General features: G+C 50.7%; 1 protein-coding gene across 1 annotated transcript in view; it reads right to left on the bottom strand.

The window, feature by feature from the left end:
* Positions 1–24114, bottom strand: part of cox16 (cytochrome c oxidase assembly factor COX16) — an 81586-nt gene that overhangs the window by 21890 nt on the left and 35582 nt on the right. Inside the window, exon 3 of the mRNA XM_072494866.1 lies at positions 18231–18308. Within this exon, the coding sequence (XP_072350967.1) occupies positions 18231–18308 (78 nt within the window). The remainder of the gene's footprint in view (positions 1–18230; positions 18309–24114) is intronic.

Raw genomic sequence — 24114 nt, 5'->3', positions numbered from 1 at the left:
CACGGGTGGGCGCAAGGCAATGGATTTCGGGGCTGCCGATATTCTCCCGTCCGAATGGGCCGAAGTCCCACCGACGTGATAATGGGTCACGTCGGCGTAAATCAAACCACCTAATTAATTGGCGTCAACCAGTGCTCGTGGTTGACGCCGACCAGTGGGGAGGTGGGTGACGGCCTGGGGGATTGGCCGCTGGAGAGGCGATGGCGTGGCCGCAGTCGGTATGTGTGGGGGAGAGGTGTGTGTAGGGTTGTGTGTGTGTGTGTGTGTGCGGCGGGGGGGGGGGGGGGGGGGGGTAGAGTGGGCTGGGCTCCGGGAGAGTGCCGGGAGGGGGGCGTGAGTGCCGGGGACGGGAGGATGACTGCCGGGGAGGGGGGACGGGGGGTCCGTGCCGGGGAGGGGGACGGGGGGGTCCGTGCTGGGAGGGAGACGGGTCCATGCCGAGGGGGGGAACGGGGGACGGGGTCCGTGCCGGGGAGGGGGACCCATGCCGGGGAGGGGGACGGGGGGACGGGGTCCGTGCCGGGGAGGGACGCGGGGGGGAGGGGGGGGGGTCCGTGCCGGGGTGGGGGGCAGGGAGGTGCGTGCCGGGGAGGGGGACGGGTGGGGGACGGGTCCGTGCCGGGGAGGGGACGTCCGTGCCGGGGAGGGGGGGGTGAGTGCCGGGGACGGGAGGATGACTGCCGGGGAGGGGGCCGTGCCGGGGAGGGGGACGTGGGACGGGGGGTCCGTGCCGAATAGGGGGGGGGGGGGGGGGGGGGGGGTCCGTGTCGGGGAGGGACGCGGGAGTGGGGGGGAGGGTCTGTTGCCGTGGAGGGGGATGGGGGGGCAAGTGAGTTGGTCCACCTGGCCAGGTGCCAGCCTCCAACAGTCGGACCCATGCGGTCCATGCCACCTAGCTGGAGGAGGGGGGGGGGGGGGGGGGGGGGGGAAGGAGGGGGTATGGGCAATGATGACATGTCATTCTCCCCCCCCCCCCCCCCACCACACACACACACAGGCCGTCATGTTTTCCTGTCAGCCAGCGATGTTGGCCGCCATGGCGACAGCCGCTAATGTCCATGTTGCCCTGGATGAGGAGGAGGATGAGGAGCGTGCCAGAGAGGCGGCGCAGGCTGCCGCAGAGGGGCAGGCGGCAGCTGACCAGGCTGGAGGGACACCTGACCGACAGGTCGAGGAGGGGAGGAGGACGTCGCGGCCCCACAGCAATGGAGGCACCCGTGGATGCCCCGTGTGTACCGGCCCCGGCTGTCATACCAGGACCTCACGGACCGGGAATGCAGGAGGAGACTCCGGATGAGCCGGGAAACCATGGCACACATCTGCCACCTGCTGGCGCACCTGTCACCGCGTGGCACTGGCGGGAGACACCCTCTCCCCGTGTCCATCAAGGTTACGGTGGCCCTGAACTTTTATGCAACGGGGTCATTCCAGGCACCGAGTGAGGAATAACAGGAATGCGGAATATTTGGCTAATGCTAAAGTTTTTGGAAGTGTGGATGAGCAGAGGGATCTAGGTGTCCATGTACATAGATCCCTGAAAGTTGCCACCCAGGTTGATAGGGTTGTGAAGAAGGCCTATGGAGTGTTGGCCTTTATTGGTAGAGGGATTGAGTTCCGGAGTCATGAGGTCATGTTGCAGCTGTACAAAACTCTGGTACGGCCGCATTTGGAGTATTGCGTGCAGTTCTGGTCACCGCATTATAGGAAGGACGTGGAAGCTTTGGAGCGGGTGCAGAGGAGATTTACCAGGATGTTGCCGGGTATGGAGGGAAAATCTTATGAGGAAAGGCTGATGGACTTGAGATTGTTTTCGTTAGAGAGAAGAAGGTTAAGAGGAGACTTAATAGAGGCATACAAAATGATCAGGGGTTTAGATAGGGTGGACAGTGTGAGCCTTCTCCCGCGGATGGAAATGGCTAGCACGAGGGGACATAGCTTTAAACTGAGGGGTAATAGATATAGGACAGAGGTCAGAGGTAGGTTCTTTATGCAAAGAGTGGTGAGGCCGTGGAATGCCCTACCTGCAACAGTAGTGAACTCGCCAACATTGAGGGCATTTAAAAGTTTATTGGATAAGCATATGGATGATAATGGCATAGTGTAGGTTAGATGGCTTTTGTTTTGGTGCAACATCGTGGGCCGAAGGGCCTGTACTGCGCTGTATCGTTCTATGTTCTATCTGTCCGGCATATCGCAGACATCGGTGCACCGGTGCATCCGGGCAGTGACAGACACCCTATATGCCATTGCGCACCGCTACATCCGCTTCCCTGTGGACCGGGCCAGCCAAGATGCCCGGGCCGTGGGCTTCTCTGCCGTGGCCGGGTTCCCCATGGTCCAGGGCGCGATTGATGGGATGCACGTCGCCGTGCGGCCACCTGCAGATAACAGGGCCGTGTTCACCAACAGGAAGGGGACCTATTCGATGAACATACAGGTGGTCTGCGACCACCGCATGATGATCCTGCACGTCTGCGCCCGTTACCCGGGCAGTGTACACGACTCATACGTGTTGTCGCGGTCATACATCCCCGGCATGTACGAGGGACGCCATCCCCGGCTGAGGGGCTGGTTGCTGGGCGACAGGGGCTACCCATTGCGATCGTGGCTGATGACGCATATACGGAGGCCACGCAATGAGGCGGAGAACCGCTACAATGATGCCCAATGAGCGACAAGGTGAGTGATAGAGAGGTGCTTTGGCGTGCTGAAGATGCGTTTCAGATGCCTGGACCTCTCTGGGGGCGCCCTCCAGTATCGGTCAGATAGTGTCGGCCGCATCATTGTGGTGTGCTGCATCCTGCACAATATAGCCCAGCAGAGGGGCGATGTGCCACAGGCAGAGGACGGCGGAGTGGAGGAGCAGCAGGAAGAGGCGCAGTCATCCCCAGATGATGGGGATGGGGGCAATGGTCAGGGCAGACGGGCTAGACACGGGCGGGTGGCTGTCCACCGTTACCGGCTGGGCCAGCGGGCACGGGACAGGCTGATAGCCGCCCGCTTCACTGACTAGATGGGCATGGGAATCGGGTAGTATGGCCACAGACCGCACATCATGGCAACAGCCGACCACCCACACCCCCCACCCATCCACCCACCCAGCACCCTCACCCCCCTCCCCAACCCCATCCACCCCACCCGCATGCACACCACCCCCCCATTGCCGATCCACCTGCGGCACAATGGCCGGGTTCACACAGTTGCGGGTGGACGCGTGTCTATCGCAGGCCATGGAGGATGATGACAACCCGCCCTGCGATGAGCTCCTGGCTCCACATCATTGGACTATGTCTGACCCATGGCCACAGTACCACCATCCACCCGGACCATCCCTGCATGCGGCTGTGACACTGCAGCGCACGGTCCCGTCCTCTGCCCGGGGGGATGTTGATGGCGGCCCAGGGGGAAGGGGGCAGACTCACCTGGGGCTGAGGTAAGACCACCCCTCACACACACACTTGCGCTCAACGTACATGACACCCCCGCACACTTTGGACAGAGCACAAAGGCAGCTTCTGTAGGTGTAACATTGACTTTAATAACCAAAGGAGTTCATGCACGTGCCCTAGCCCCTAAAACTCATCTGTGCCCTGCACCCGTGCCAACTTATTCAGTGTCTAATTGTTTGGCCTGACGGGCCCTTTGACTACGTCTAGGTGGTTCCCCAGACGGTACAGCATAACTGGAGGTGGACTCCTGTGATTCCTGCCCCCTTCCAGCTTTGGCGGCCGTTTCCTGGGGCGTCCTGGCCTAGATGGGCCAGGCTGCGGCCCGGACGACTGGGATGGCGAACTGCCAGCCTGTCCTGCCCGTTGCCCACCCGATGCACCTGGGACGGAAGGGGGGGAGCCCGAGGTGTTGAGGTGTTCCGGGACCTCCCCTACAATGGGACCTGGAACGGGCCCCAGCACCTCCTTCTCCCTCGGGGTGCCCGATGGCCCCCAGGCCTCTACATGGGTGGGGGATGCGAATGGACTGGCCATCCGTCGCCCCCCGACATCTGGCGCTGCCAGTCCTGGAGGCCTCTGCTGGTATCGACAGGGGTCTGCAGGTTTGCAGCCATGGAGCTCAGGGGGTTGGCAATCCCTGTCTGTGACTGTGCGATGCCGGCTCGCACATGGGCAATGGCGCCGATGCCCTCAGCGATGGCCTGCTGAGACTGGGCCATGGCCTGCAGAGATTGGGCTATAGACTGCTGAGACTGGGCCATGGCCTGCAGAGATTGGGCTATGGACTGCTGAGACTGGGCCATGGCCTGCTGAGACTGGGCCATGGCCTGCTGAGACTGGGCCATGGCCTGCTGAGACTGGGCCATGGCCTGCTGAGACTGGGCCATGGCCTGCTGAGACTGGGCCATGGCCTGCAGAGACTGGGCCATGGCCTGCAGAGACTGGGCCATGGCCTGCAGAGACTGGGCCATGGCCTGCAGAGACTGGGCCATGGCCTGCAGAGACTGTGCCACGGAGTTGAGCCCCTCTGCCATCTGCCACTGGCGCTGGCTCATGGCCTCCTGTGAGAGGGCAGCTATGTCCTGGGCCACAGACGCCGCCTGCACGGAAAGCCCCAGGCCTCGCAAACCGCTCCCCATGCCTGACACCGTCGCACCCATTGCCTCCACCGCGGACGCCACCCGTGCGGTGTCGGCCTGGGTGGCACACTTGACCGGCACCACTCCCAGCTCCTGGACGCGGGTGGACTCCTCCACCTGTGACTGCAGCCACCGCAAGCCGGCCGTCACCCTCTTCGCTCGTCTCCGGGTCGGTGGTTGCATCGGACCTATGTGTGGGTGTGGTAACTCCAGGAACCCGGGATCCATTTGGGTGGCTGATGTTTGCTTGGGCTGGGCTGCCCTCCAACCGCCCGGCCCCTCTGCTGCTCCTACCTCCACCTGCTATACCGGGACGGCTGTATTGTGTGCACCAGTGAGTGTACCAGACGCCTCATCACTAAAGTGCCCAACCGAGGTGAGTGTTTCTGCGATGGTGGAGGGTGTTGGTGACAGCAGTGGCGTTGTGTCGTGCTCTTCGTCCCACTCTGAGTCCATGGCACTTTGGGGTGGCGGTTCGTCTCCGCCCATTCAATCTGTGTCACTGTCCTGTATTTCAGTTTCCTGGGTAGGGGTGTCCTGGGTAGGGGTGTCCTGGGTAGGGGTGTCCTGGGTTGTGGTTTCATGGCTCAGCTGTGACGGGGGCCTGTGGCTGCCCCTCTCGTCGCTGGGTGGCACACGCCTGCGTCGCCGCACCCGCATGAGACGGGGGCGCCGTCTCCCTGTTGCTCCAGGTCTCTCCGTCTCCCGTGGTCTCCGAGGGGCATCGTGCGGGCGTCGCATGCCAGAGGGTCCGGGTCTCTCCGTCTCCCGTGGTCTCCGAGGGGCATCGTGCGGGCGTCGCATGCCAGAGGGTCCGGGTCTCTCCGTCTCCCATGATCTCCGAGGGGCATCATGCGGATGGTCTGCATCAGCGGGGATGGGTGCCTTGACGTTTGCTCCTGCGATACACAATGAAGCATGCATGATTAGACATCAGGCAGTGATCAGGTGATATGGGGGAGGGGGATATGGGGGAGGGGGGATATGGGGGAGGGGGGATATGGGGGAGGGGGGATATGGGGGAGGGGGGATATGGGGACGGGCTGTCGGTGGCTCACTTGCTGGTGGGCCCCCGACCTCTGCATCAGCAACCTCCCGGTCCTCAGGTCCGCCAGCCAGTTCCAGGGCCCTTCCCTCATGTTCGGTCAGTGGCCTCTCATCAGCTGGGCCTCCTCCAGTCCTCACATGCTCCCTGGTGTTGTGTGCGCGCTTCTCCTGTGGGGGGTGGTGGCGGGGGTAAAAGGCAACAGTGTTAGGCAGGTATATGAATGCACGCCATCGGTTGCACGTGTATTGCAGAGGTTAAGGTTAGGGCTGGATTCACTTGGGGAAATGGGGGAGGGCGGATATGGGGGAGGGGGAAAAGGGGGACATGAGGGAGGGGGAATATGGGGGAGGGGGGATATCAGGGATATGGGGGAGGGGGTATATGGGGGAGGGAGGATATGGGGGAGGGGGGATATGGGGAAGGGGGGATATGGGGAAGGGGGGATATGGGGGAGGGGGGATATGGGGAGGAGGGATGTGTGCGCGCTTCTCCTGTGGGGGGTGGTGGCAGGGGTAAAAGGCAACAGTGTTAGGCAGGTATATGAATGCACGCCATCGGTTGCACGTGTATTGCAGAGGTTAAGGTAAGGGCTGGATTCACTTGGGGAAATGGGGGAAGGCGGATATGGGGGAGGGGGGGGATATGGGGGATATGGGGGAGGGTGGATATGGGGGAGGGGGGATATGGGGAGGGGGAAAAGGGGGACATGGGGAGGGGGGATATGGGGGAAGGGGGATATGGGGGAGGGGGATATGGGGGAGGGGGGATATGGGGGAGGGGGGATATCAGGGATATGGGGGAGGGGGTATATGGGGGAGGGAGGACATGGGGGAGGGGGGATATGGGGGAGGGAGGACATGGGGGAGGGGGGATATGGGGGAGGGGGGATATGGGGGAGGGGGGATATGGGGGAGGAGGGATATGGGGGAGGAGGGATATGGGGGAGGAGGGATATGGGGGAGGGGGGATATGGGGGAGGGGGAATACGGGGGAGGGGGAATACGGGGGAGGGGGGATACGGGGAGGGGGATATGGGGAAGGGGAATATGGGGGAAGGGGGATATGGGGGAAGGGGGATATGGGGGAAGGGGGATATGGGGGAAGGGGGGATATGGGGGATATGGGGGAGGGGGGATATGGGGGAGGGGGGATATGGATATCGGACAGGGGGGGGGGGGGGGGGTCACCCTGGCTGCCCTGACGAGGTTGTTCACCTTCTTGTGGCAATGGGTGCCTGTCCGTGGTTTCAGGGCCACAGCGCTTACGGCCTCTGCCACCTCCCTCCACAGACGCAGGCCGTGGCGTGGGGCGACTCTGCGGCCGTGTCCGGGATACAGGGCCTCACTCCTCAGCTCCACTGCGTCCAGGAGCGCCTCAATGTCGCGGGACTGGAACCTCGGGGCTGAGCGGCGGGCGGCCATCCGGTCGGGTCTTCTGGTCGGGTGGGGGGAGCAGCACATCTTATGCGCCGTTACGCCGTGCGGCGTGCATGACGCCGCACGGCGTGAACCACGTGAGCCAGCGAGGATTGCGTCACGTCGCTGCTAGCCCATTCCGGGCCGGAGACTTAGCGACGTTTGGGGCGGCGTGATGCAGGTGGGATTTGCGCCGTTTTTGGCGCCGGTCGGCGGACATCGTGCCGATAACGGAGAATTTCGCCCAATGTGAATACATAGACATTGGGTGAAGCATATGGAGTATCATGCTACAACAGTAGAAAAGATGCGTTGACAGATCAGTTCAATATATAAGAGGGCCATTCAGGAGTCTGATAATAGCGGGGAAGAAGCTATTTCTAAATCTGTTGGTGTGTGTCCCCAAACCTTTAAGAAATAGGAGTAGGCCATTCAGCCCTTTGAGCCTGCTCCGCCATTCAATGGGACCAAGTCTGACCTTCTACCTCAACATTTTCCTGCACTATCCCTGTCTCTCTTGAGGATTTTAACATGTAGAAATCTACCAATCTCAGTCTCAAACACACAAGATAGTTGAACAGTCACTGCTGGATGTCAACTGTCTCCTACTTACCCAAGAAGAAACAAAACCACATCTGCCACCTTAGCTCTCATTGCAAGAAACAAAGGACAAGTTGACGTCTGGGTGCCAGGTAGCAACTTGGTTCGGTTGGCAGAAAACCCACCCTCGTGTCGGAAGGGTTTAAAGCCCAACTTCAAGATGGGCTCAAAGCTAAAACTTCAGGGCGTAACAAGAGGTGCAACACTGGCAGGGGAGACAGCTTCTGAATGAGGCAGAACCCCCTGCCTGTCTGCTTGTTCAAGTGGTGGTCGGAGAACTCGGGGACAAATCAAACAACAGCAGGGAACTCTCCCCATGTTGGTCAATATTCCCCCCTCAATTCCCAAGAGACTGACTGGCCATTCACCTGCATTGCAAATAGTGGTATCTTGCTGTGCACTTGCCCACATAATAATTCATAACGCGAGAAGCATGAGACATTTTAAAAGGTGCCATGAAGCTTTATATAAATATAACTCTTTACGGCATTGCAGCTCACGGGGATCATCACATCCCGATCAGTTATCAGATTTATACTGCTGCAGCTACGCAGACCTTTCAATCTTTTGTTTTCAATGTAATCACAACGACAATCTTATCAGCAGCGCCACTCCTGCTCCAGCTGTCTCTCTCTATAGGTATATAAAGCACTGAGCATCCTCTATTAATTACAGGGCTGCATCTGGTGCAGCAAGGAGCTCACATACCGAGAGACAGCTGAAGCAAAGGGGGTAGGAAGGGGAGCAGCGCTGATACATGTGGATGGCGTAAGAGAGGCAGAACTGGTATACAAAGACACAGCTGGAGAAGCAGTGCTGATGTACAGATGGAATAAAGGGATTGCGCTGACACATGGAAAAACTGTGCTGGAATAGGCAGGGTAGTACTGATTACATTTATTGCACCGAGTGCATGTGGTTGATCAGAGATTGGTGTTATTCAAAATAAACTGGACACAAAAGTTGCTGGTTTTATGGCTGACTCCCCTTCATGATCGCGCGTGTGGCAGTAGTGATTTTGTTTTTCCTTATTCGTTCATGGGGTGTGGGCATCGCTGGCTGGGCCAGCATTTATTGCCTATCCCTGAGGGCATTGAAGAGTCAGCCCCATTGCTGTGGGTCTGGAGTCACATGTAGGCCAGACCAGGTAAGGACGACAGGTAAGGAGGTTAAAAAAAAAGCCACAGCTCACGCTCCTATTCGCTGTCCACCAACCCCCAGCCAGGAGGTGTATGGGGGTGAGCACTGGAGAAGGGCAAATCAAGAAACAAAAACAGGAACTGCTGTAAATACTCAGTGGATTCCGGCAGCATCTGTGGAGAGAAAATTTCAGGCCGGTCACCTTGCATCCGAACTGGGACAAGTTAAAAATGCAACAGGCTTTGAACAGGCGGTTCCGGGTCCCGCCAACTCAACAAAATCCATCTCCAGGCCATCAGGGAGGCAAAGGCCAAGACATCAGCCTGTTCCATCCCCCCCCCCATCTGAACTCCCGGATCTTCTGACACTCCGTATATTGCCACCTCCAGACTCGGAGTCACCCCTATCCCCAGAATTTCGGATATTACATCCGAAAACTCCTTCAATATCCCGTCAACGTCTTCCCAGTGGGTCAGAAAGGAGGAGAGTTTGTGCAGGGGGTCGGGGTTGAAGGCGCTAGCAATAGCGCCGCTCCCGATGGCCCCGGGGAAATACTCAAGGAGTCTGGTAATAATAGCTTCATTGAGAATTTGGAGGCAGCTTCGCCAACACTTCGGGTCGAGGCAGGGTCAAAGGAAATGCCGATTCGAGGGAACCACAGACTTGAGCCAGGGAAGTGGGACAGAGATTTTCGGAAATGGGAGGAGAAGGGGATTGAGACACTAAAAGATTTGTTTCTTGGAGACGGTTTGCAGGATTTAAGGAGTTGGAAGCGAAGTATGGGCTGGAGCAGGGGGAAACGTTTAGATACATGCAGGTTCGAGATTTTGCCAGAAAGGAGATACAGAGCTTCCCGGTGGAGCCGGCCTCCACAATGCTGGAGGAGGGGCTGATGACAGGGGGACTGGAGAGGGTGTAGTGTCGGCGGTTTACGGGGCTATTCTGGAAGAGGATAAGGCACCACTGGAAGGGATAAAGCAAAGTGGAAGGAAGAGTTGGGAGAGGGTATGGAGGAGGGTTCTGACGCCTCCACCTTGTGCGCGAGGTTGGGGCTCATACAGCTGAAGGTGGTATATAGAGCACACCTCACGAGGGCGAGGATGAGACTGCTCTTTGAGGTGGCAGAAGATGTGTGTGAACGTTGCGGCTGGGGGCCCCGCAAATCACGTTCATATGTTTTGGTCCTGTCCAGAGCTACAGGAGGTTTTTAGGGTAATCTCTAAAGTGGTGCACGTGAAACTGGATCCGTGCCCTCGGGTGGCCATATTCGGGGTGTCGGACCAGCCGGGTTGGAAACGGGTGCGGAGGCAGATGTGGTAGCTTTTGCCTCGTTGATCGCCCAAAGGCGAATCCTGTTGGGATGGAGAGCAACCTCTCCACCCTGTGCCCTGGCGTGGCGGGGGGGACCTGTTGGAATTCTTGACTCTCGAGAAGGTTAAGTTTGAACTGAGGGGAAGGATGGAGGGGTTCTACAATTCATGGGTGTTATTCATTACGCACTTTCAAGAATTGGATAACATCGAACATTAGGTGGGGGGGGCGGGTGGGGAGGGGGATTGTATGTGTTAATGGTGGATATAGATGATTCCTGATTCCTTTTTGTTATTTGTTTATGTTAACATGCGGGCAGTTGTTTGGGGGTTGGTGAGAGGATGGAATCGTTGTTGTCGATATGGAGATTGACATTATATTCGTTACTGCTAATTGTTTATTGTTGGTGGGTGTAAATTTGGGATAAAATGTGAAAAAGGAGAATAAAAATATTTTTTAAAAATCCCCTTAAACTCGTACAAGGCCAAAACATATGCGCATGGTTCGCCAGCCGCCCAACCCTATCCTCCACCACTAAAAAGAACCAGCTCATCCTCGAGACCATCATGTGGCTCTGTGCCCCACATTAAATTGGATGTGGCTTAACCTCGCTCTCAACAAGGGAGCATTCACTTTCCGCAGGGCTTCGCTCCACATCCCGTCCCCCAACTCTTCCTCCCACTTGCGTCTGACCTCCTCCGCAGGAGCGCCCTCCCTATCCATCAGCTCTCTATTTATATCCACCACTCTCCCTCCCCAATGTCATCCTCAGACAACCTGTCTTGCAGCACCGGAGGTGACAATTCCAGAAAGGACGGCACCTCTTTACAAACAAAGTCTCTCACCTACAGGTAACTGAACCTGTTTCCATTAGGCAACTAATACGTCTCCTTTAGTAACTCGAGGACTGCAAATCTTTCTCCCAGAAACAAATCCCTGAAGTACTTTAGTCCCACCTGCCGCCAGCCCCGGAATCTTGCGTCCAGCCCCGCCGGCGCAAACCTGGCTGTCACATATCGGCACTTGAATTATATTTCAAATGACATTTTATGGACAGTTACACATCATTTTACTTTAATTTTAAAATGCGCTCTGGGTCTGATTACGTGGCATATTTTCTGCCACGACTGTACTGCCGAAAAGGTAAAATGTGCTATTTGTGGCATCCAATGCAACAGGGCGCAGCCAGAGGTGGCACCCACAAGCTTTGGTGCCGCCCACGCACTCCCAGCGCAGCCCACGTTGGCACCTGCTCACTCCTGGAGCAGCCAGAGCTGGTACCTGTGCACTCCCAGCATAGCCAAAGCTCGTACCTGTGCACTCCTGGCATAGCCAGAGCTGGTACCTGTGCACTCCTGGCATAGCCAGAGCTGGTACCTGTGCACTCCCGGCATAGCCAGAGCTGGTACCTGTGCACCCCTGGCATAGCCAGAGCTGGTACCTGTGCACTCCCAGGATAGCCAGAGCTGGCAGCTGTGCATGAAAACTTTCAAGAAAATTTTAGACCACCATGTCTAACCTGATTTTGCTCACGGTGCACAAAGAGATTAGAGCCAGAGTTATTGAATCTGAGGACCAATTAAATTCTGATTTCTTATTAATTGACTAGCGGCCGAAGCAGCTTTATCGTGGCAGCAGGAAGCCCAGGGCATTCCACGGGATATTGATTCTGGTCTTATAAGACTTTCTGGATTCAGGTCTTGCAAGGCATAATAATAATAATCTTTATTATTGTCACAAATAGGCTTGCATTAACACTGCAATGAAGTTACTCTGAAAATCCCCTAGTATTCACACTCTGACGCCTGTTCGGGTATATGGAGGGAGAATTCAGAATGTCCAATTCACCTAACAGCACGTCTTTCGGGACTTGCGGGAGGAAACCGGAGCATCCGGAGGAAACCCACACAGACACGGGGAGAACGTGCAGACACCGCACAGGCAGTGACCCAAGCTGGATTCGAACCTGGGACCCTGGAGCTGTGAAGCAAACGTGCTAACCACTGTGCTACCGTGCCGCACCACACTGGAGAATGGGTAAGGTTCCGGTATAAAATGCATGATTAGACTATAGCAGATGACTCAACCCAAACCGTCTTCTATCTGTCTGTCTGACTAGATATCTCTGAATTAGGAAATGGAATTAGAAAGCGCATGTCACTTGGAATCTAAACGCCTAAGTTCTAAAACATAATCAACAGCACTTGCTGAACTAAGATTGTGAGAATGCAAATTAGGCAAGGTTAATCACATTGTCTATTAATACATACTGTTGGAAGTCTGCATTTTCAGCACCCACCAGAGCTAACTTTGCGAGCCTCTTAAGTTGCCTCTGGGTTTTTGTTTTATTTGCAATCATCTATAAAATCAATTTGGCCATGCACTGCATGCTGCAGGTTTTGTGGTGCAGTAGGTAGCGTCTCTGCCTCTGAGCCAGAAGCTCCGGGTTTAAGTCCCACCCCTGGACTTGGATGGCCAAGGAAGGTGCGTTCATAACGCAGCCAAATAGGTTGACTGTCAACCTTCAAATATCCTCCCAACAGGCACCATTGGCTGGCGGTAAGAGCAGGAGTGACTATTGGTCAGTCACACTTGATGTGGCGTGGCGTGGTCCCCATCAAGCTACAAGCCCCTGGTGACAGGCTCGCAACTTGTTTCATGAAAAACCTCACCATTAAACAGATGAAAGTCTGCATTGCACATCACTAGGTGTGGGAAGAGAATCAAAGCGACAGAGTAAGGTTGAGCATCAATTTGATAAGTTTTGGATTTTTCGGCAAAGCCAATTATTCCACCCAGTCTGCCAAACAATCTGGCTGCGGAAACCTCTGTACCTACCATACCCTGCTCCCCACAACTAACACGCCCCCCTCACCAACATTAAATATTCCCCTACATCTGGGTGTTAAATCTTGCCAGGCACCTCGCGCCTGGTTCCTTGGCAGCAACAGCTTGTGGGCCGAGATCACAAATAACAGGGAAACATAATTGAGGCCTTCCAGGTCAATATTTGTTTTATTCATTTACGGGATGTGGCCGTCGCTGGTTAGACCAGCATTTATTGCCCATTCCTAGTTGTCCTTCAGAAGGTGGTGGTGAGTTCCATTCTTGAACGGCTGCAGTCTACTGTGCTGTTAGGGAGAGAATTCCAGGATTTTGTCCCAGCGACAGTGAAGGAACGGTGATCTCTTTCCAAGTTAGGGTGGTGAGTGACTTGGACGGGAACCTCCAGGTGGTGGGGTTCCCAAGTATCTGCTGCTATTGTCCTTATAGATGATAGTGGTCATGGGTTTGGAAGGTGTTACCAAAGGAACCTTGGTGTGTTACTGCAGTGCATCTTGTAGATGGTGCACACGGTTGCCATTGTTAGTCGGTAGTGGAGGGTTTGAATGTATTACCATTTAGTTTTAACTCCACAAAATCTCTGTGCAATGTGAAGGTCAGAACATCTAAGAAAGCCAAGTAGGACTGACCTGATTAACTATGCAGACGCTCACTGATAATCAGGTTTAGGAAATTAGTCCCTCAGTTTCCAGATTCGTGACTAAACAAAATAGTTCTAAACTTGGCACAGATATTAAAAACCTCCTTATGTACAGTATAAGGGAACACAAATACACTTTATTTAAATTAAGACTCAAGTGTAGGTACAAGGTGATTCTCTCTATGTGTTGCCTTAGGGTTGCTAATTATGGCCATGGTATTACTAAGTCAAAGAGGTAGGCCCCAAAAACTATTTCAGTCAGTGCAGGGATTGAATCCGGGCCTATTGGTGTCAGTCTATATTGTACTCTAGCCAACCGAGCTAACCACCTTCCCACAACGTGATTACAACAGGATATTCAAAAGGTCTGTAAAATACCTGATAATTTGCAGCTTAACACTAAAAATAAGTGAGAGTCACTTGGTTAAAACTTTCCATTTTGGAGACCAAGTATGGTGGCAGGCGGGAAAGCTGGAGTGATTCCCACTGGGTGACGAAGTTGATTTTTACATCAGATCTTTTCAGCACGTTATTTATGCAGCAGTGAGGTGCTCATTGAACTTCGTGGCTGGGCTGGCAGGGATTCGGCTCACAATCTGGTCAGAATGTCACAGATATGAGTCCAAAGCAGGCGGCGGCATGGACAGCCAAAGTCTCTTGATACTCGGACAATTGCTGGACACCCTGTTGAGCCTGAGTCCGATGAGGAGTCTTTGCAAGCGGCCCAAAGATAAATTTTAGCACTGCAAAGGCAGGCAGGGGAACATCAGGCAGGGCCGTCAGAGGCCAGCAACAGACTGGAACGAAGGGTGTTTGTGGAAGTGTTTGTCCAAGGCCACATGTGTGCATCTTGCATTTCGGTAAGCCGGCAATCACTCCAATTCCCACAGCTCTGGCAGCCTAGCTTCCTTCATCCTTACGGAATGGCTTTTATTGAAAAAGGACATTTAGTTCCCTCCCTTATGCATTTTGAGTCACCAACTGTGAGATCCCACAGAGGCCCCAGTTGAGCCTTGGAAGGATCCATTGGCAAAAAGTTGAATATTGCAGTAACCTTAAGTACAACTGGCATTGGATGCCCTCCCAGTTCATGCAGCATGGGTTCTTCATGGATGTGACAAATATGCGCTGCCACATCTTTAGACAATCAGAAAGTGCCCGCGGCATGTATTTCGCTCATCTCCATATATAAGCCACTTCCTCTGTTGATCTGTGGTCACACCAAACGTCTTGGTGGATTTGGTTCTACCTTGTCAGCATCTGGGTCTTCTTGGAGCACCGCTGGCTCTTGTTCCGCATAGCAACCGTCTTCCCTGAGTTGTGTCAAATGTTGATGGGCCCATCTCCTCATTCACATCAAAAGGTATCAAGAAGACAGCGCTGCCTGCAGCTTGTATTCTCAAGTCCTCTGGTTTCTGCTCATAATCAATGTTAGTTCCCATTGATTTGGGTTCCTCCATATAAAAGGCAGCTATGCAGTCTGCCGCCCTTGACTTTCCCTTAATCTGCACATCGCATACCAAGGTTACCCCTTGCAGGCTGCTATCATCCTGGAGGACGACAGCTGTGATCTTTTGCCTCAGACGTGAATGCACATTCGGAACAAGTGTTGCCATTAGTGACCAAAGACGCAAGTCCTAGGAGCCACACTCATCCATGTGTTGGTTGTCCTCTTGTGGCCTTTACAACAACTATGGATACCGAGTCCTTTGCACTTATGGTGTGACTATAAGCTTGGTACCTTGAATGCAAAGACCAAAGTACTGGGAAAGTGGAGGCTTGTAGGGCCCATGATGCCCCTGTGCAACAGATATGGCCATCGATTCTTGTGGCATCCACTCCTATCTATATCCAGTCTCCTCGTTAGCCTTGAGTCCATCATATTACATGTTGATATTCCTATTCTCCCCTGAACCCTTTACTGTTGATGCCCTCATGCCCTTTGTTGACCTGACCCCTTCCCTTCTCAAGGCCATATGAACTGACTTTCCAGGACCCTTACTCCCCAACCATGAGACCACCCAATATTGCCCATCTCCCCATGACCTTTCAGCTCCTGATTTATAAGATACAGATGCCTTCCCTCTTTGTAACTGAGCCACCTGCCTCTAACCCCCAGGACCAAATTCCTTTGGTGACTGACCACACCCTTTACACTCTGGGCATGACCCTCACTGCCCCGAGAGGAATCCTCCCACCCAAGACCAGGACAAAGACATGTGTGCCATACAGTGTCCTCCAACAAGGCCAGCACAACCCCAGGAGAGTCTGCACAGTATGCCTCGAGCAGCATGGCCTCAGCTCCAAGGGCAGTCTGACTCTTCCTTGGACAACTTTATAACTCGTGCCTCTGGACAGTCTTTCACTACTCCACTCTGTTCATTGCCACCTCCCACCCTCCCGCCACACCCACCAGATTCTGCCTCTATCTTCCACTGGTCTTGCATCCCGTTCCCAGCCTTGGCACGGACTGTGAAAGAAGCACCCAAAATCGCGCAACTAAACTGTTCAAGGGGGACGAGAGAGACTGACAAGTCTCAAAGTTGTTGATGAGATGAAGCTCACCCGGTGCACACCTCGTCTATACATACGTTCGGGAAACAGACCTTCATAATCATCTGCTGGCGGGGTGCTTGATTTTGGATGGAAAATGCAATCCTAGCGAGTTGGCCTTTTAATGAGCATTCACGGGATGCATATGGTTCCCGACATGGATCAGTAGAAAGATCAGCCCGCCCTCTCCTGACTTTCATAGCAGATTAACCAAATTTCAAACGTTTTCGCCTGCGCGAAACTGACGTTTGTCATTACGCCATATTTTGCTCTCCCATCCGCCCGGTTTCCGCTGTTGGTGGGAGCAGAAAATTCTGCCCACTCTTTCAGTATTATTTGGTGCATTAGATTTTCCAATACAGCTTTTCCTGTGTACTCGGCAGTCATTGGAACTGTCAATTCACCCATGACAGCATTCATCCACTGATCGTGATTCAGTGGTTTGCATTTTACACAGCACTAGAAGGCATCCACAAAATTAATTTCAAGTGCTGCAATTGTCAGGGCAGCTACAATGAAAAGTATACTAATGGAACTTAAACCCCAGAAGATATCAGAGTGGATTACATAGCAAATGAAATTTAGAAGTGAATACAGAAAGGGAGCTGAATACAGCTCACTGATTGAACCAACCATACATTTCATACTGATGGCAAATAAAAATCGAGGTAGTGACACAAAACATAAGACCCAAATGACACAGTGGTTTGCTGCTTTGCACTGTTCAGTGAAATCAAATGCAGAACAAAGCATCAATCATATAAGATTGATACACAACTGGCACCCCTTACATCAAAATGTCTCGAGGCGCATCACTTACTGAAACCCAGAGTTTAGTTATGGAATGCTTTTCAACAATAATTGACCAAATATTTTCTCACCATTATGAGACTAACATGCTGACCAAGATAGACACAACATGAAGTTGATGTAAGAGTAACAATGAGGGCAGGGGGTACTGTGGCTGATAAAAGACTAAGATAGCCCGCATTATTTAAGATGTCCAAGCGTAAAGAGGGCAATTATTTAAACACATCCAAAAAGCATTCACCATTGTGCATTTCTATTGGTCAATTTTAAACTCACATCGTTCCATGTCATCTATGCTTTCCAGTTGGCGTGTGCTCCTCCAATGATTGCCGATGTATATTATCAACTTGGGGTTCAAGAAGGTGGATTACCTAATTTCCAAAGACATCCTTTGGAACTTGTTTCAGATCAGTGAACAAAAATGGTTTGCTGTCTCAAAGACATGCACCAGCACAATTTGCAGAGACTGCACACTTCCTCACTGGAGTCAGGGTATGCATGTTACTGGAAACCTGATGACGTAGAATTAAATCTGTTCGTCATCAGGTGACTGCAATGCACATAAACCTGTCCAATCTATCAGCACTCGCTCACAATAAGCCATTACCTAAATCAAATGCAGATTAGTAAAGCTATTTCCCCCCCCCCTTTAATTTACTATCTTCTTTGCAAGGCAAAGAAACTCAAAAATTAAACACAGACAGCCTTAATCCCACTTGAGAGGAGTCATTGGCATTTGATAGAAAAACTCAGCTTGCAATCACACACAATGCGTGTGCATGGACAAGAGGTGAGGTGAGCACCATGTATAGCTGCGATTCTCTCCATAGCTGAATAGCCTGTGACACACTGTGAGTGCCCTGGCTGGGTCACACATGATAAAGGGCCACGTAAATAAAACACCAGAAAAAGTTGGCAGTTTCAGGAGAGGTCAGAATGAAGGGCAAAGAAACTAGATTTGGTAACATGTATTATATCTACAGTTCCATTTCATTAGATAATTACTAAAGTGGCGAGCTTAAGAAGCTCAGAATTAGGGGAAAGAGGAATCTTATAACTCATTTAAAAAAGCAGTGCCCAATACTGCTTCAAAAATTACTTCCATCTCCAAGATTAACAATGTTATCAATTTAATAATGCAAATTGCAGCGTTGAGACTGTGTTAGCTGGAGAATAGGTTCCAGCTGCTAACACTGATCATGATGCATGGCAAGTTTCAGATTCACGTGCCTTGCAGTGGACAGAGGCTATGAATTCCCTGCAAATTCTTTTATTGCTCACCTTTCTCTTCACCTTCTGGACATCATAGCGAACTTGCGCAAATTCACGGAGGCCAAAGGATCCACCAGCAATAAGCAGCTGTGAAACAAAACCAAAATCATTTCGATTAGCAAGATAAATCTGGCATGAGGTGCAAATAATTCAAGTCAGTTCATCTTAAAAATGTTTGGAAGTAGGGACTTTAGTGATGTGGTTGTCATCCTTACAGAAGAGAGAGATTGTTTGGGGGAAATTTATTAGGCCTGTTCAAAATTGAAAGGTGATTTCATAGAGTAGATAGGACGGCACTCTTCCTACTGGCAGAAAAGTCAGTAGCCAGAGAACACAAAATTAAGGTGATTAAAAATTGCATTGCTGTGGGAAAGAGCAGGGGCACCGGACTGATTGAACAACTTTCAAACGATTAGCATGGGTACAATGGGCTGAGTGGCCCTCTTCTGTGCTATACAATGCTCATTTCTTTATAGTGACATTTACAGATTTCAAACTCCAGTGATTGGAACTGGTTTTAAAACAATGTAGTTCATGAGGAAGAAAGTGGAGGAGAAAAATGAAAATTGGAATAAGATGGGGATGTTCCAAGTACATTTTGTAGAATAAACCCCTTAACAAGTTTTGCAAAAACATGGACAAAATGGATCACAGCTAGTCACCGGGTCATGTAACACTATCCTTGCTGATAAACGTATGCATGCCTGTTCTCCCACAAGCATAAAGGCAAGAATCTTGTTCAGATGTGGGGAAATTGCTGGCGGTTTTGCACATCTGTAACAGGTTGGTGTGGCCATGAAAGGACTAAAGGTCAGTACACTGGTGTATAATGTGCCACTCTTTGCATGCTGAAGGTAAATTCTACCTGCATCTTAAATGGTAGAACATAGGAATTAGAAGTAGGCAATTCAGCCCTTCGAGCTGAATTCAATCAGATCATGGCTGATCTCTTCCTGGTGTCAAACCCATTGCCCCACCTGTTGCCCATATCCTTTAATCCGTTTTTTTAATATTAGAAATATATCTATCTCCTCTTTGGAACCATTTAATGACTCAGATTCCACTGCATTATGGGGCAGCAAGTTCCACAAACTCACCACCCTCTGCGCGAAGTAGTTCCTCCTCCTTTCAGTTCTAAATCTACCGCCTCTCAACCTATATCTGTGACAAAAGAATAAATGCTGGAAAATCTCAACAGGTCTGGCAGCATCTGTAGGGAGAGAAAAGAGCTAACGTTTCGAGTCCGATGACTCTTTGTCAAAGCTAACAGACAGAGAAAGTGGGAAATATTTATACTGTGGAGTGAGAATGAAAGATGAGTCCGAGCCACAGAAACCCAGGGAAACAGGGTGCTAATGGCCACAGAAACCAAGGGAAAAGAGTGCTAATGGCAGTTCCCAGAGAGAACAAAAGATGTGAAAAACCAAACAGCAGAGAAACTAACATCAGAGGGTGAACTGTAGATGTGGGGGAGGGGAGGGGGGAAGCAAAGAGGAGAAAGGTTAAGGAAAGGTGGATAAGATGGGGGGGTTAATATATATTAAGAAAGACAAGAAAGAAAGAAATGGTAAAAGACAGTTAAAATTAAGTGGGATGAAAACAAATGGGTCGAGATGGGGTAGAGCTAATCATCTGAAGTTGTTGAATTCGATGTTGAGACTGGAAGGCTGTAGCATGCCTAACCAGAGGATGAGATGTTATTCCTCCAGTTTGCGTTGAGCTTCACTGGAACATTGCAGCAGGCCAAGGACAGGCACGGGAGCAGGGTCTTTTGTTAAAATGGTAAGCAACGGGAAGGTCAGGGTCCTGAATGCGCACAGACCGAAAATGCTCCCAAGCATTTCACACAACACTTCCATGAGACTCTTTGCACAACATTACCTTCCCTCCACCAGAAGGTCAGAGGTGGAGTTGATTGCTGATGATTGCACAGTGTTTAGTACCATTTGCAACTCCTCAGACACTGAATCAATCCATGTCTATATTCAGCAATACCTGGACAATGTTTCGAATTGGAATGATAAGCAGCAAGTAATATTCATGCCACACAAGTGCAGGCAATGACCAGGTCCAGCAAGTGAGAATCCAACTACCTCCCCAGGGTAATTAACAGCATTACCATCACGAAACTACCCATCCTCAACATCCTGGGAGTAACCAGAAACTTAACTGGACTGACTATCTGAATACTGTGACTGTAAGAGCAGGTCAGAGACTGGGAATTCTGCTGTAAGTGCTCACCTCCTGATTCCTCAAAGCCTGTTCAGCATCTACAAGTCAGAAGTGTAATGGAATTACTCACCACTTGCCTGGATGAATGAGGCTCCAACAAAATTCAAGACGCTCGGCATAATCCAGGGCAAGGTAGCCTATTTGATCAACACCCCATCCACCACAGTGGCAGCAGCGTGTGCCATATACAAGATATACTGCAATTCGTCAAGGCTCCTTCAAAAAGCACCTGTCAATCCCGCACCGTCTATCAGCTAGCGAACAAGGGCAGCAGATACATGGGATCATCATCATCTGCAAGTTCCCCTCCAGGCCACACACCATCCTGACTTGGAACTGTATCCCTATTCCGTCACTGTCACAGGGTCAGACTCCTGGAACTCCCTTCCTTACAACACCATGGGCGTACCCACACCAGATGGACTGTAGCGGTTCAAGGCAGTGGCTCACCACCACCTCTCGAGGGCAATTAAGGTACGGCCAACAAATGCTGGCCTTGCCAGTAACGCTCACATCCCATGAAATAATTAAAAGAATGCTGCTTGAAGCAAATTCATCAGCATCAATCTGACGTATCTCAACTTCTGCCCAGTCCGCACTATCTCAGTTAGCAAGTAAATGCACAAAACACCCTCTTTGATGTTTTAACACCTGCTACAATTGGTGTGTTAAATACAAGTGCATTCATCTACTTTTGATACACAGTCGGGTTATCCCAGGCATTTTAACATTAGGTATGGAAAGCTGATGTAAGATCTGTCAATGCTGAAGAGAAAGGGAAGAAAAATATTCAATCTACATGGCTGAACTCTGCAAAGCAAGACACAGCTGTGCAGAATATTGAGCATCCAAAACAGTTTATATCAAACACTAAGTAAAGAGGCAACTCAGTGGCATAGTCTCGCATGATGTGTGGAACGTTCCCCGATAATAGGATAGGAAAATTCCTGTGAAAGGCAGGGGGGGGGGAAGCTGAGCAAGCATTTACTAGCCCATCCATCGTTTCATAATGGGGTTTTTTGCTCAGCTTTAACCATTTAAATGATATAATAAACACTGCCCAGCATCTTGTATTGTGATTGTGTCGACACTGTTTTAACATATTGGGGACAATGTGATTAAATCAGACACGCTTATGCTGTAAACTTAAAAAAGTAAAACATTACATTAAAGCCTCAATTCCATGCCAATATACTTCTTTACCCAACATTCTTAATTCACTCCAAATTGTTGCTACAATTAATAAGCCCCCTGATACATGTGAATAACTAAAAGAACCTCATCAGGCCCAGAGAATAAACAAAATGACAGGTAACAAAGGAGTCCAATTCAGGCAGACCATTCAGCCCATCCTTCCTGAAAAACCTATGATCACCTCCGTCGTGGTATCTATTTCCTGACTGACTTCCTTATCCTTCCAGAAGGCCATTCCAGGTGTGTGAAGAAATCCTTCTCCGTATCAGGCCTGAACTTGCAATCTACCAAAAATGAAAGCAGAGCAACAGGACAGCTGTCACTGGGCATGTAAAATACATGAAGAAAGGGTTGGCACCAAAGTCCGGGTAATGTACCTATATACGTGACAGCCATCATTGTCAATCGCAGCCTTTTTCAAAAGGTGACATTATTTCACCTGATCCAAACCCCTGCAACTGTAGTCACAAAAAAGTGGAAATATTGGAACAAAATGAAAAGATAACAAGATTGAAAAAATGAATTTATATAGTACCTTGCATAATTTCAGGATGTGCCATTTCATTTTACTGATAAATGACATTTGTTACAAAAAAGCTATATTCACTGTTGCAATGGAGGATACACCTGCAATGGACTCTTCCAAGCAGCAACGTGAGGAGGGCTGATAGCCTGTTTTTCTTAGTGATGTTGTTTAAGGGCTAAGTTAAGATCAGGACACCCAGGAGAACTTCCCTGCTCATCTTCATGAAGTGGGGATAGAGTCCAAGATGGCAGAGTCATCAGGAGCAGAGATAGGATCGGAATCTATCATTGTTAAGAGAATGCAGGATTCCTGGAAGTGGAGCACTCTTATTTTGGGCAATGCATTAAACTGTTTCACATTTAGATTTAGCCTCCAGAGTAAATTCCCATCAGGCCAGTGAACCATTCACAGAAAGGAATGGTCAGATTCCAGATTCAAGGAGCAGTGAGGGTGAAAGCTTAGTATCAAAGAAGGAAAGGTTGGGAATAGTCAGAGCGAATCCTTCTGTTATACAGCAGGAAAATACAACAATGCTGAAAAGCCGTTACTCATATCAACCATGTTATTTTTAAAGCAGGTCTTTCAGTCGACCACCTATTGCCTGTAAGAAATAACCATTACAATAATTACTCCATTTGACAAAGAAGGTTGAAAGATTTTTTTTTTGTGCAGATGAGGCAACCACTCCAGGTTGGAAAAAGAACCAAAAGGGGTTCCTCATCACCAAATTGTCAACCTTGGACACACATTCAGGAAACTTCAACGGAGAAATCATGAGGAAAGTTGTTCACAAACGCTGAACGGCATTGTCAGGAGTCTGATTGAAAATCAGTTATAAGATGTGTGGGGCTCAGGGAACAGGGAAGAAAAAAGCCGATAAAAGTAACAAAGCAATTATCAAAATACGCAAGGGCGATAAGTAGAAGTGCTGACTGCTGCTTTCATTTTTATCACCAATATAATTTGCAGTGGCTCAGGAGAGGAAATACTGTGGTATAAGATTTATAATGTACAATTGGGCTGACATGACTACTCTCAACTTTACCGACTGCAAGGTAAAGCCAATGTCAAAGGTAGAATAGAATTTATATCCCTTAAAACGTTCACGTAGTGGCTTACGGTGAAAAGTTTAAAAATTCAAAACTGCTTCTGAACACAAACTGGCTTTTGCAATAGCTACCAGCTCTATCAATGTGCATCCAATTTCTCAACAGTGTTCATCTCCGTGATTAAATGAAAATATTCTGGAGATGCAGCACAGTACAAAGTTCAACACTTGAAAATCACTGAGCTGTAACAGATAGAACAATCAATACCTGGGGATAATTACAAGACAGGAGTCCAGATTGAGTGTTAGGAAGACATCAAACTACAAGATTGTCAACATTAACAATTGTCAAACTACTCCCGTGTGTTGGCTGGTGCTTGCAATGTGGGGTCACCGAAGATTCACTTTTTGCTTACCCATCTCCCTTGGAAAACATTGCTTCTCTAGAATTGTTTCTGGTTCTTTCAGCTGTCCCGTGCTTCCATAACATGGATTTTGTTTCCCTTTCCCATTTACTATCTAAAGGGAGAAAGCAAGCCGCTGAAAATATTCAGTGGTAAGTGAATATGAATGAAATCAGGCACTCACTGCATTCAGCGAAGCAGCTCTGGGCCCCATCTACCCAGTGGGGAACAGATTGGGGCATTTCTGAAGTGATCTTCAAGTAAGACCAAGTTTGTCCCTTCAAATAAATGTTCATTATAATGCTACTTTATAAGTCTAGTTAGCATAGGCCTATCTCTTGCACTAAGCTACATACAGACCTGATAACCCCAGGTTTAATTCCTGGTCTAGAGTGAACTAGCTGACCTTAATGAGAAAAGGAAAAGGACAGTACAGTTCACCTCAGTCCCTCTGCTTTAGGTGGTGGAGTTAGGCATTTGATCTAAATT

The sequence above is a fragment of the Scyliorhinus torazame genome, chromosome 2 (assembly GCF_047496885.1).
Source record: "Scyliorhinus torazame isolate Kashiwa2021f chromosome 2, sScyTor2.1, whole genome shotgun sequence".
In the NCBI taxonomy this organism is placed as follows: domain Eukaryota; kingdom Metazoa; phylum Chordata; class Chondrichthyes; order Carcharhiniformes; family Scyliorhinidae; genus Scyliorhinus; species Scyliorhinus torazame.
This window is presented reverse-complemented; position numbering and strand designations above follow the sequence as displayed.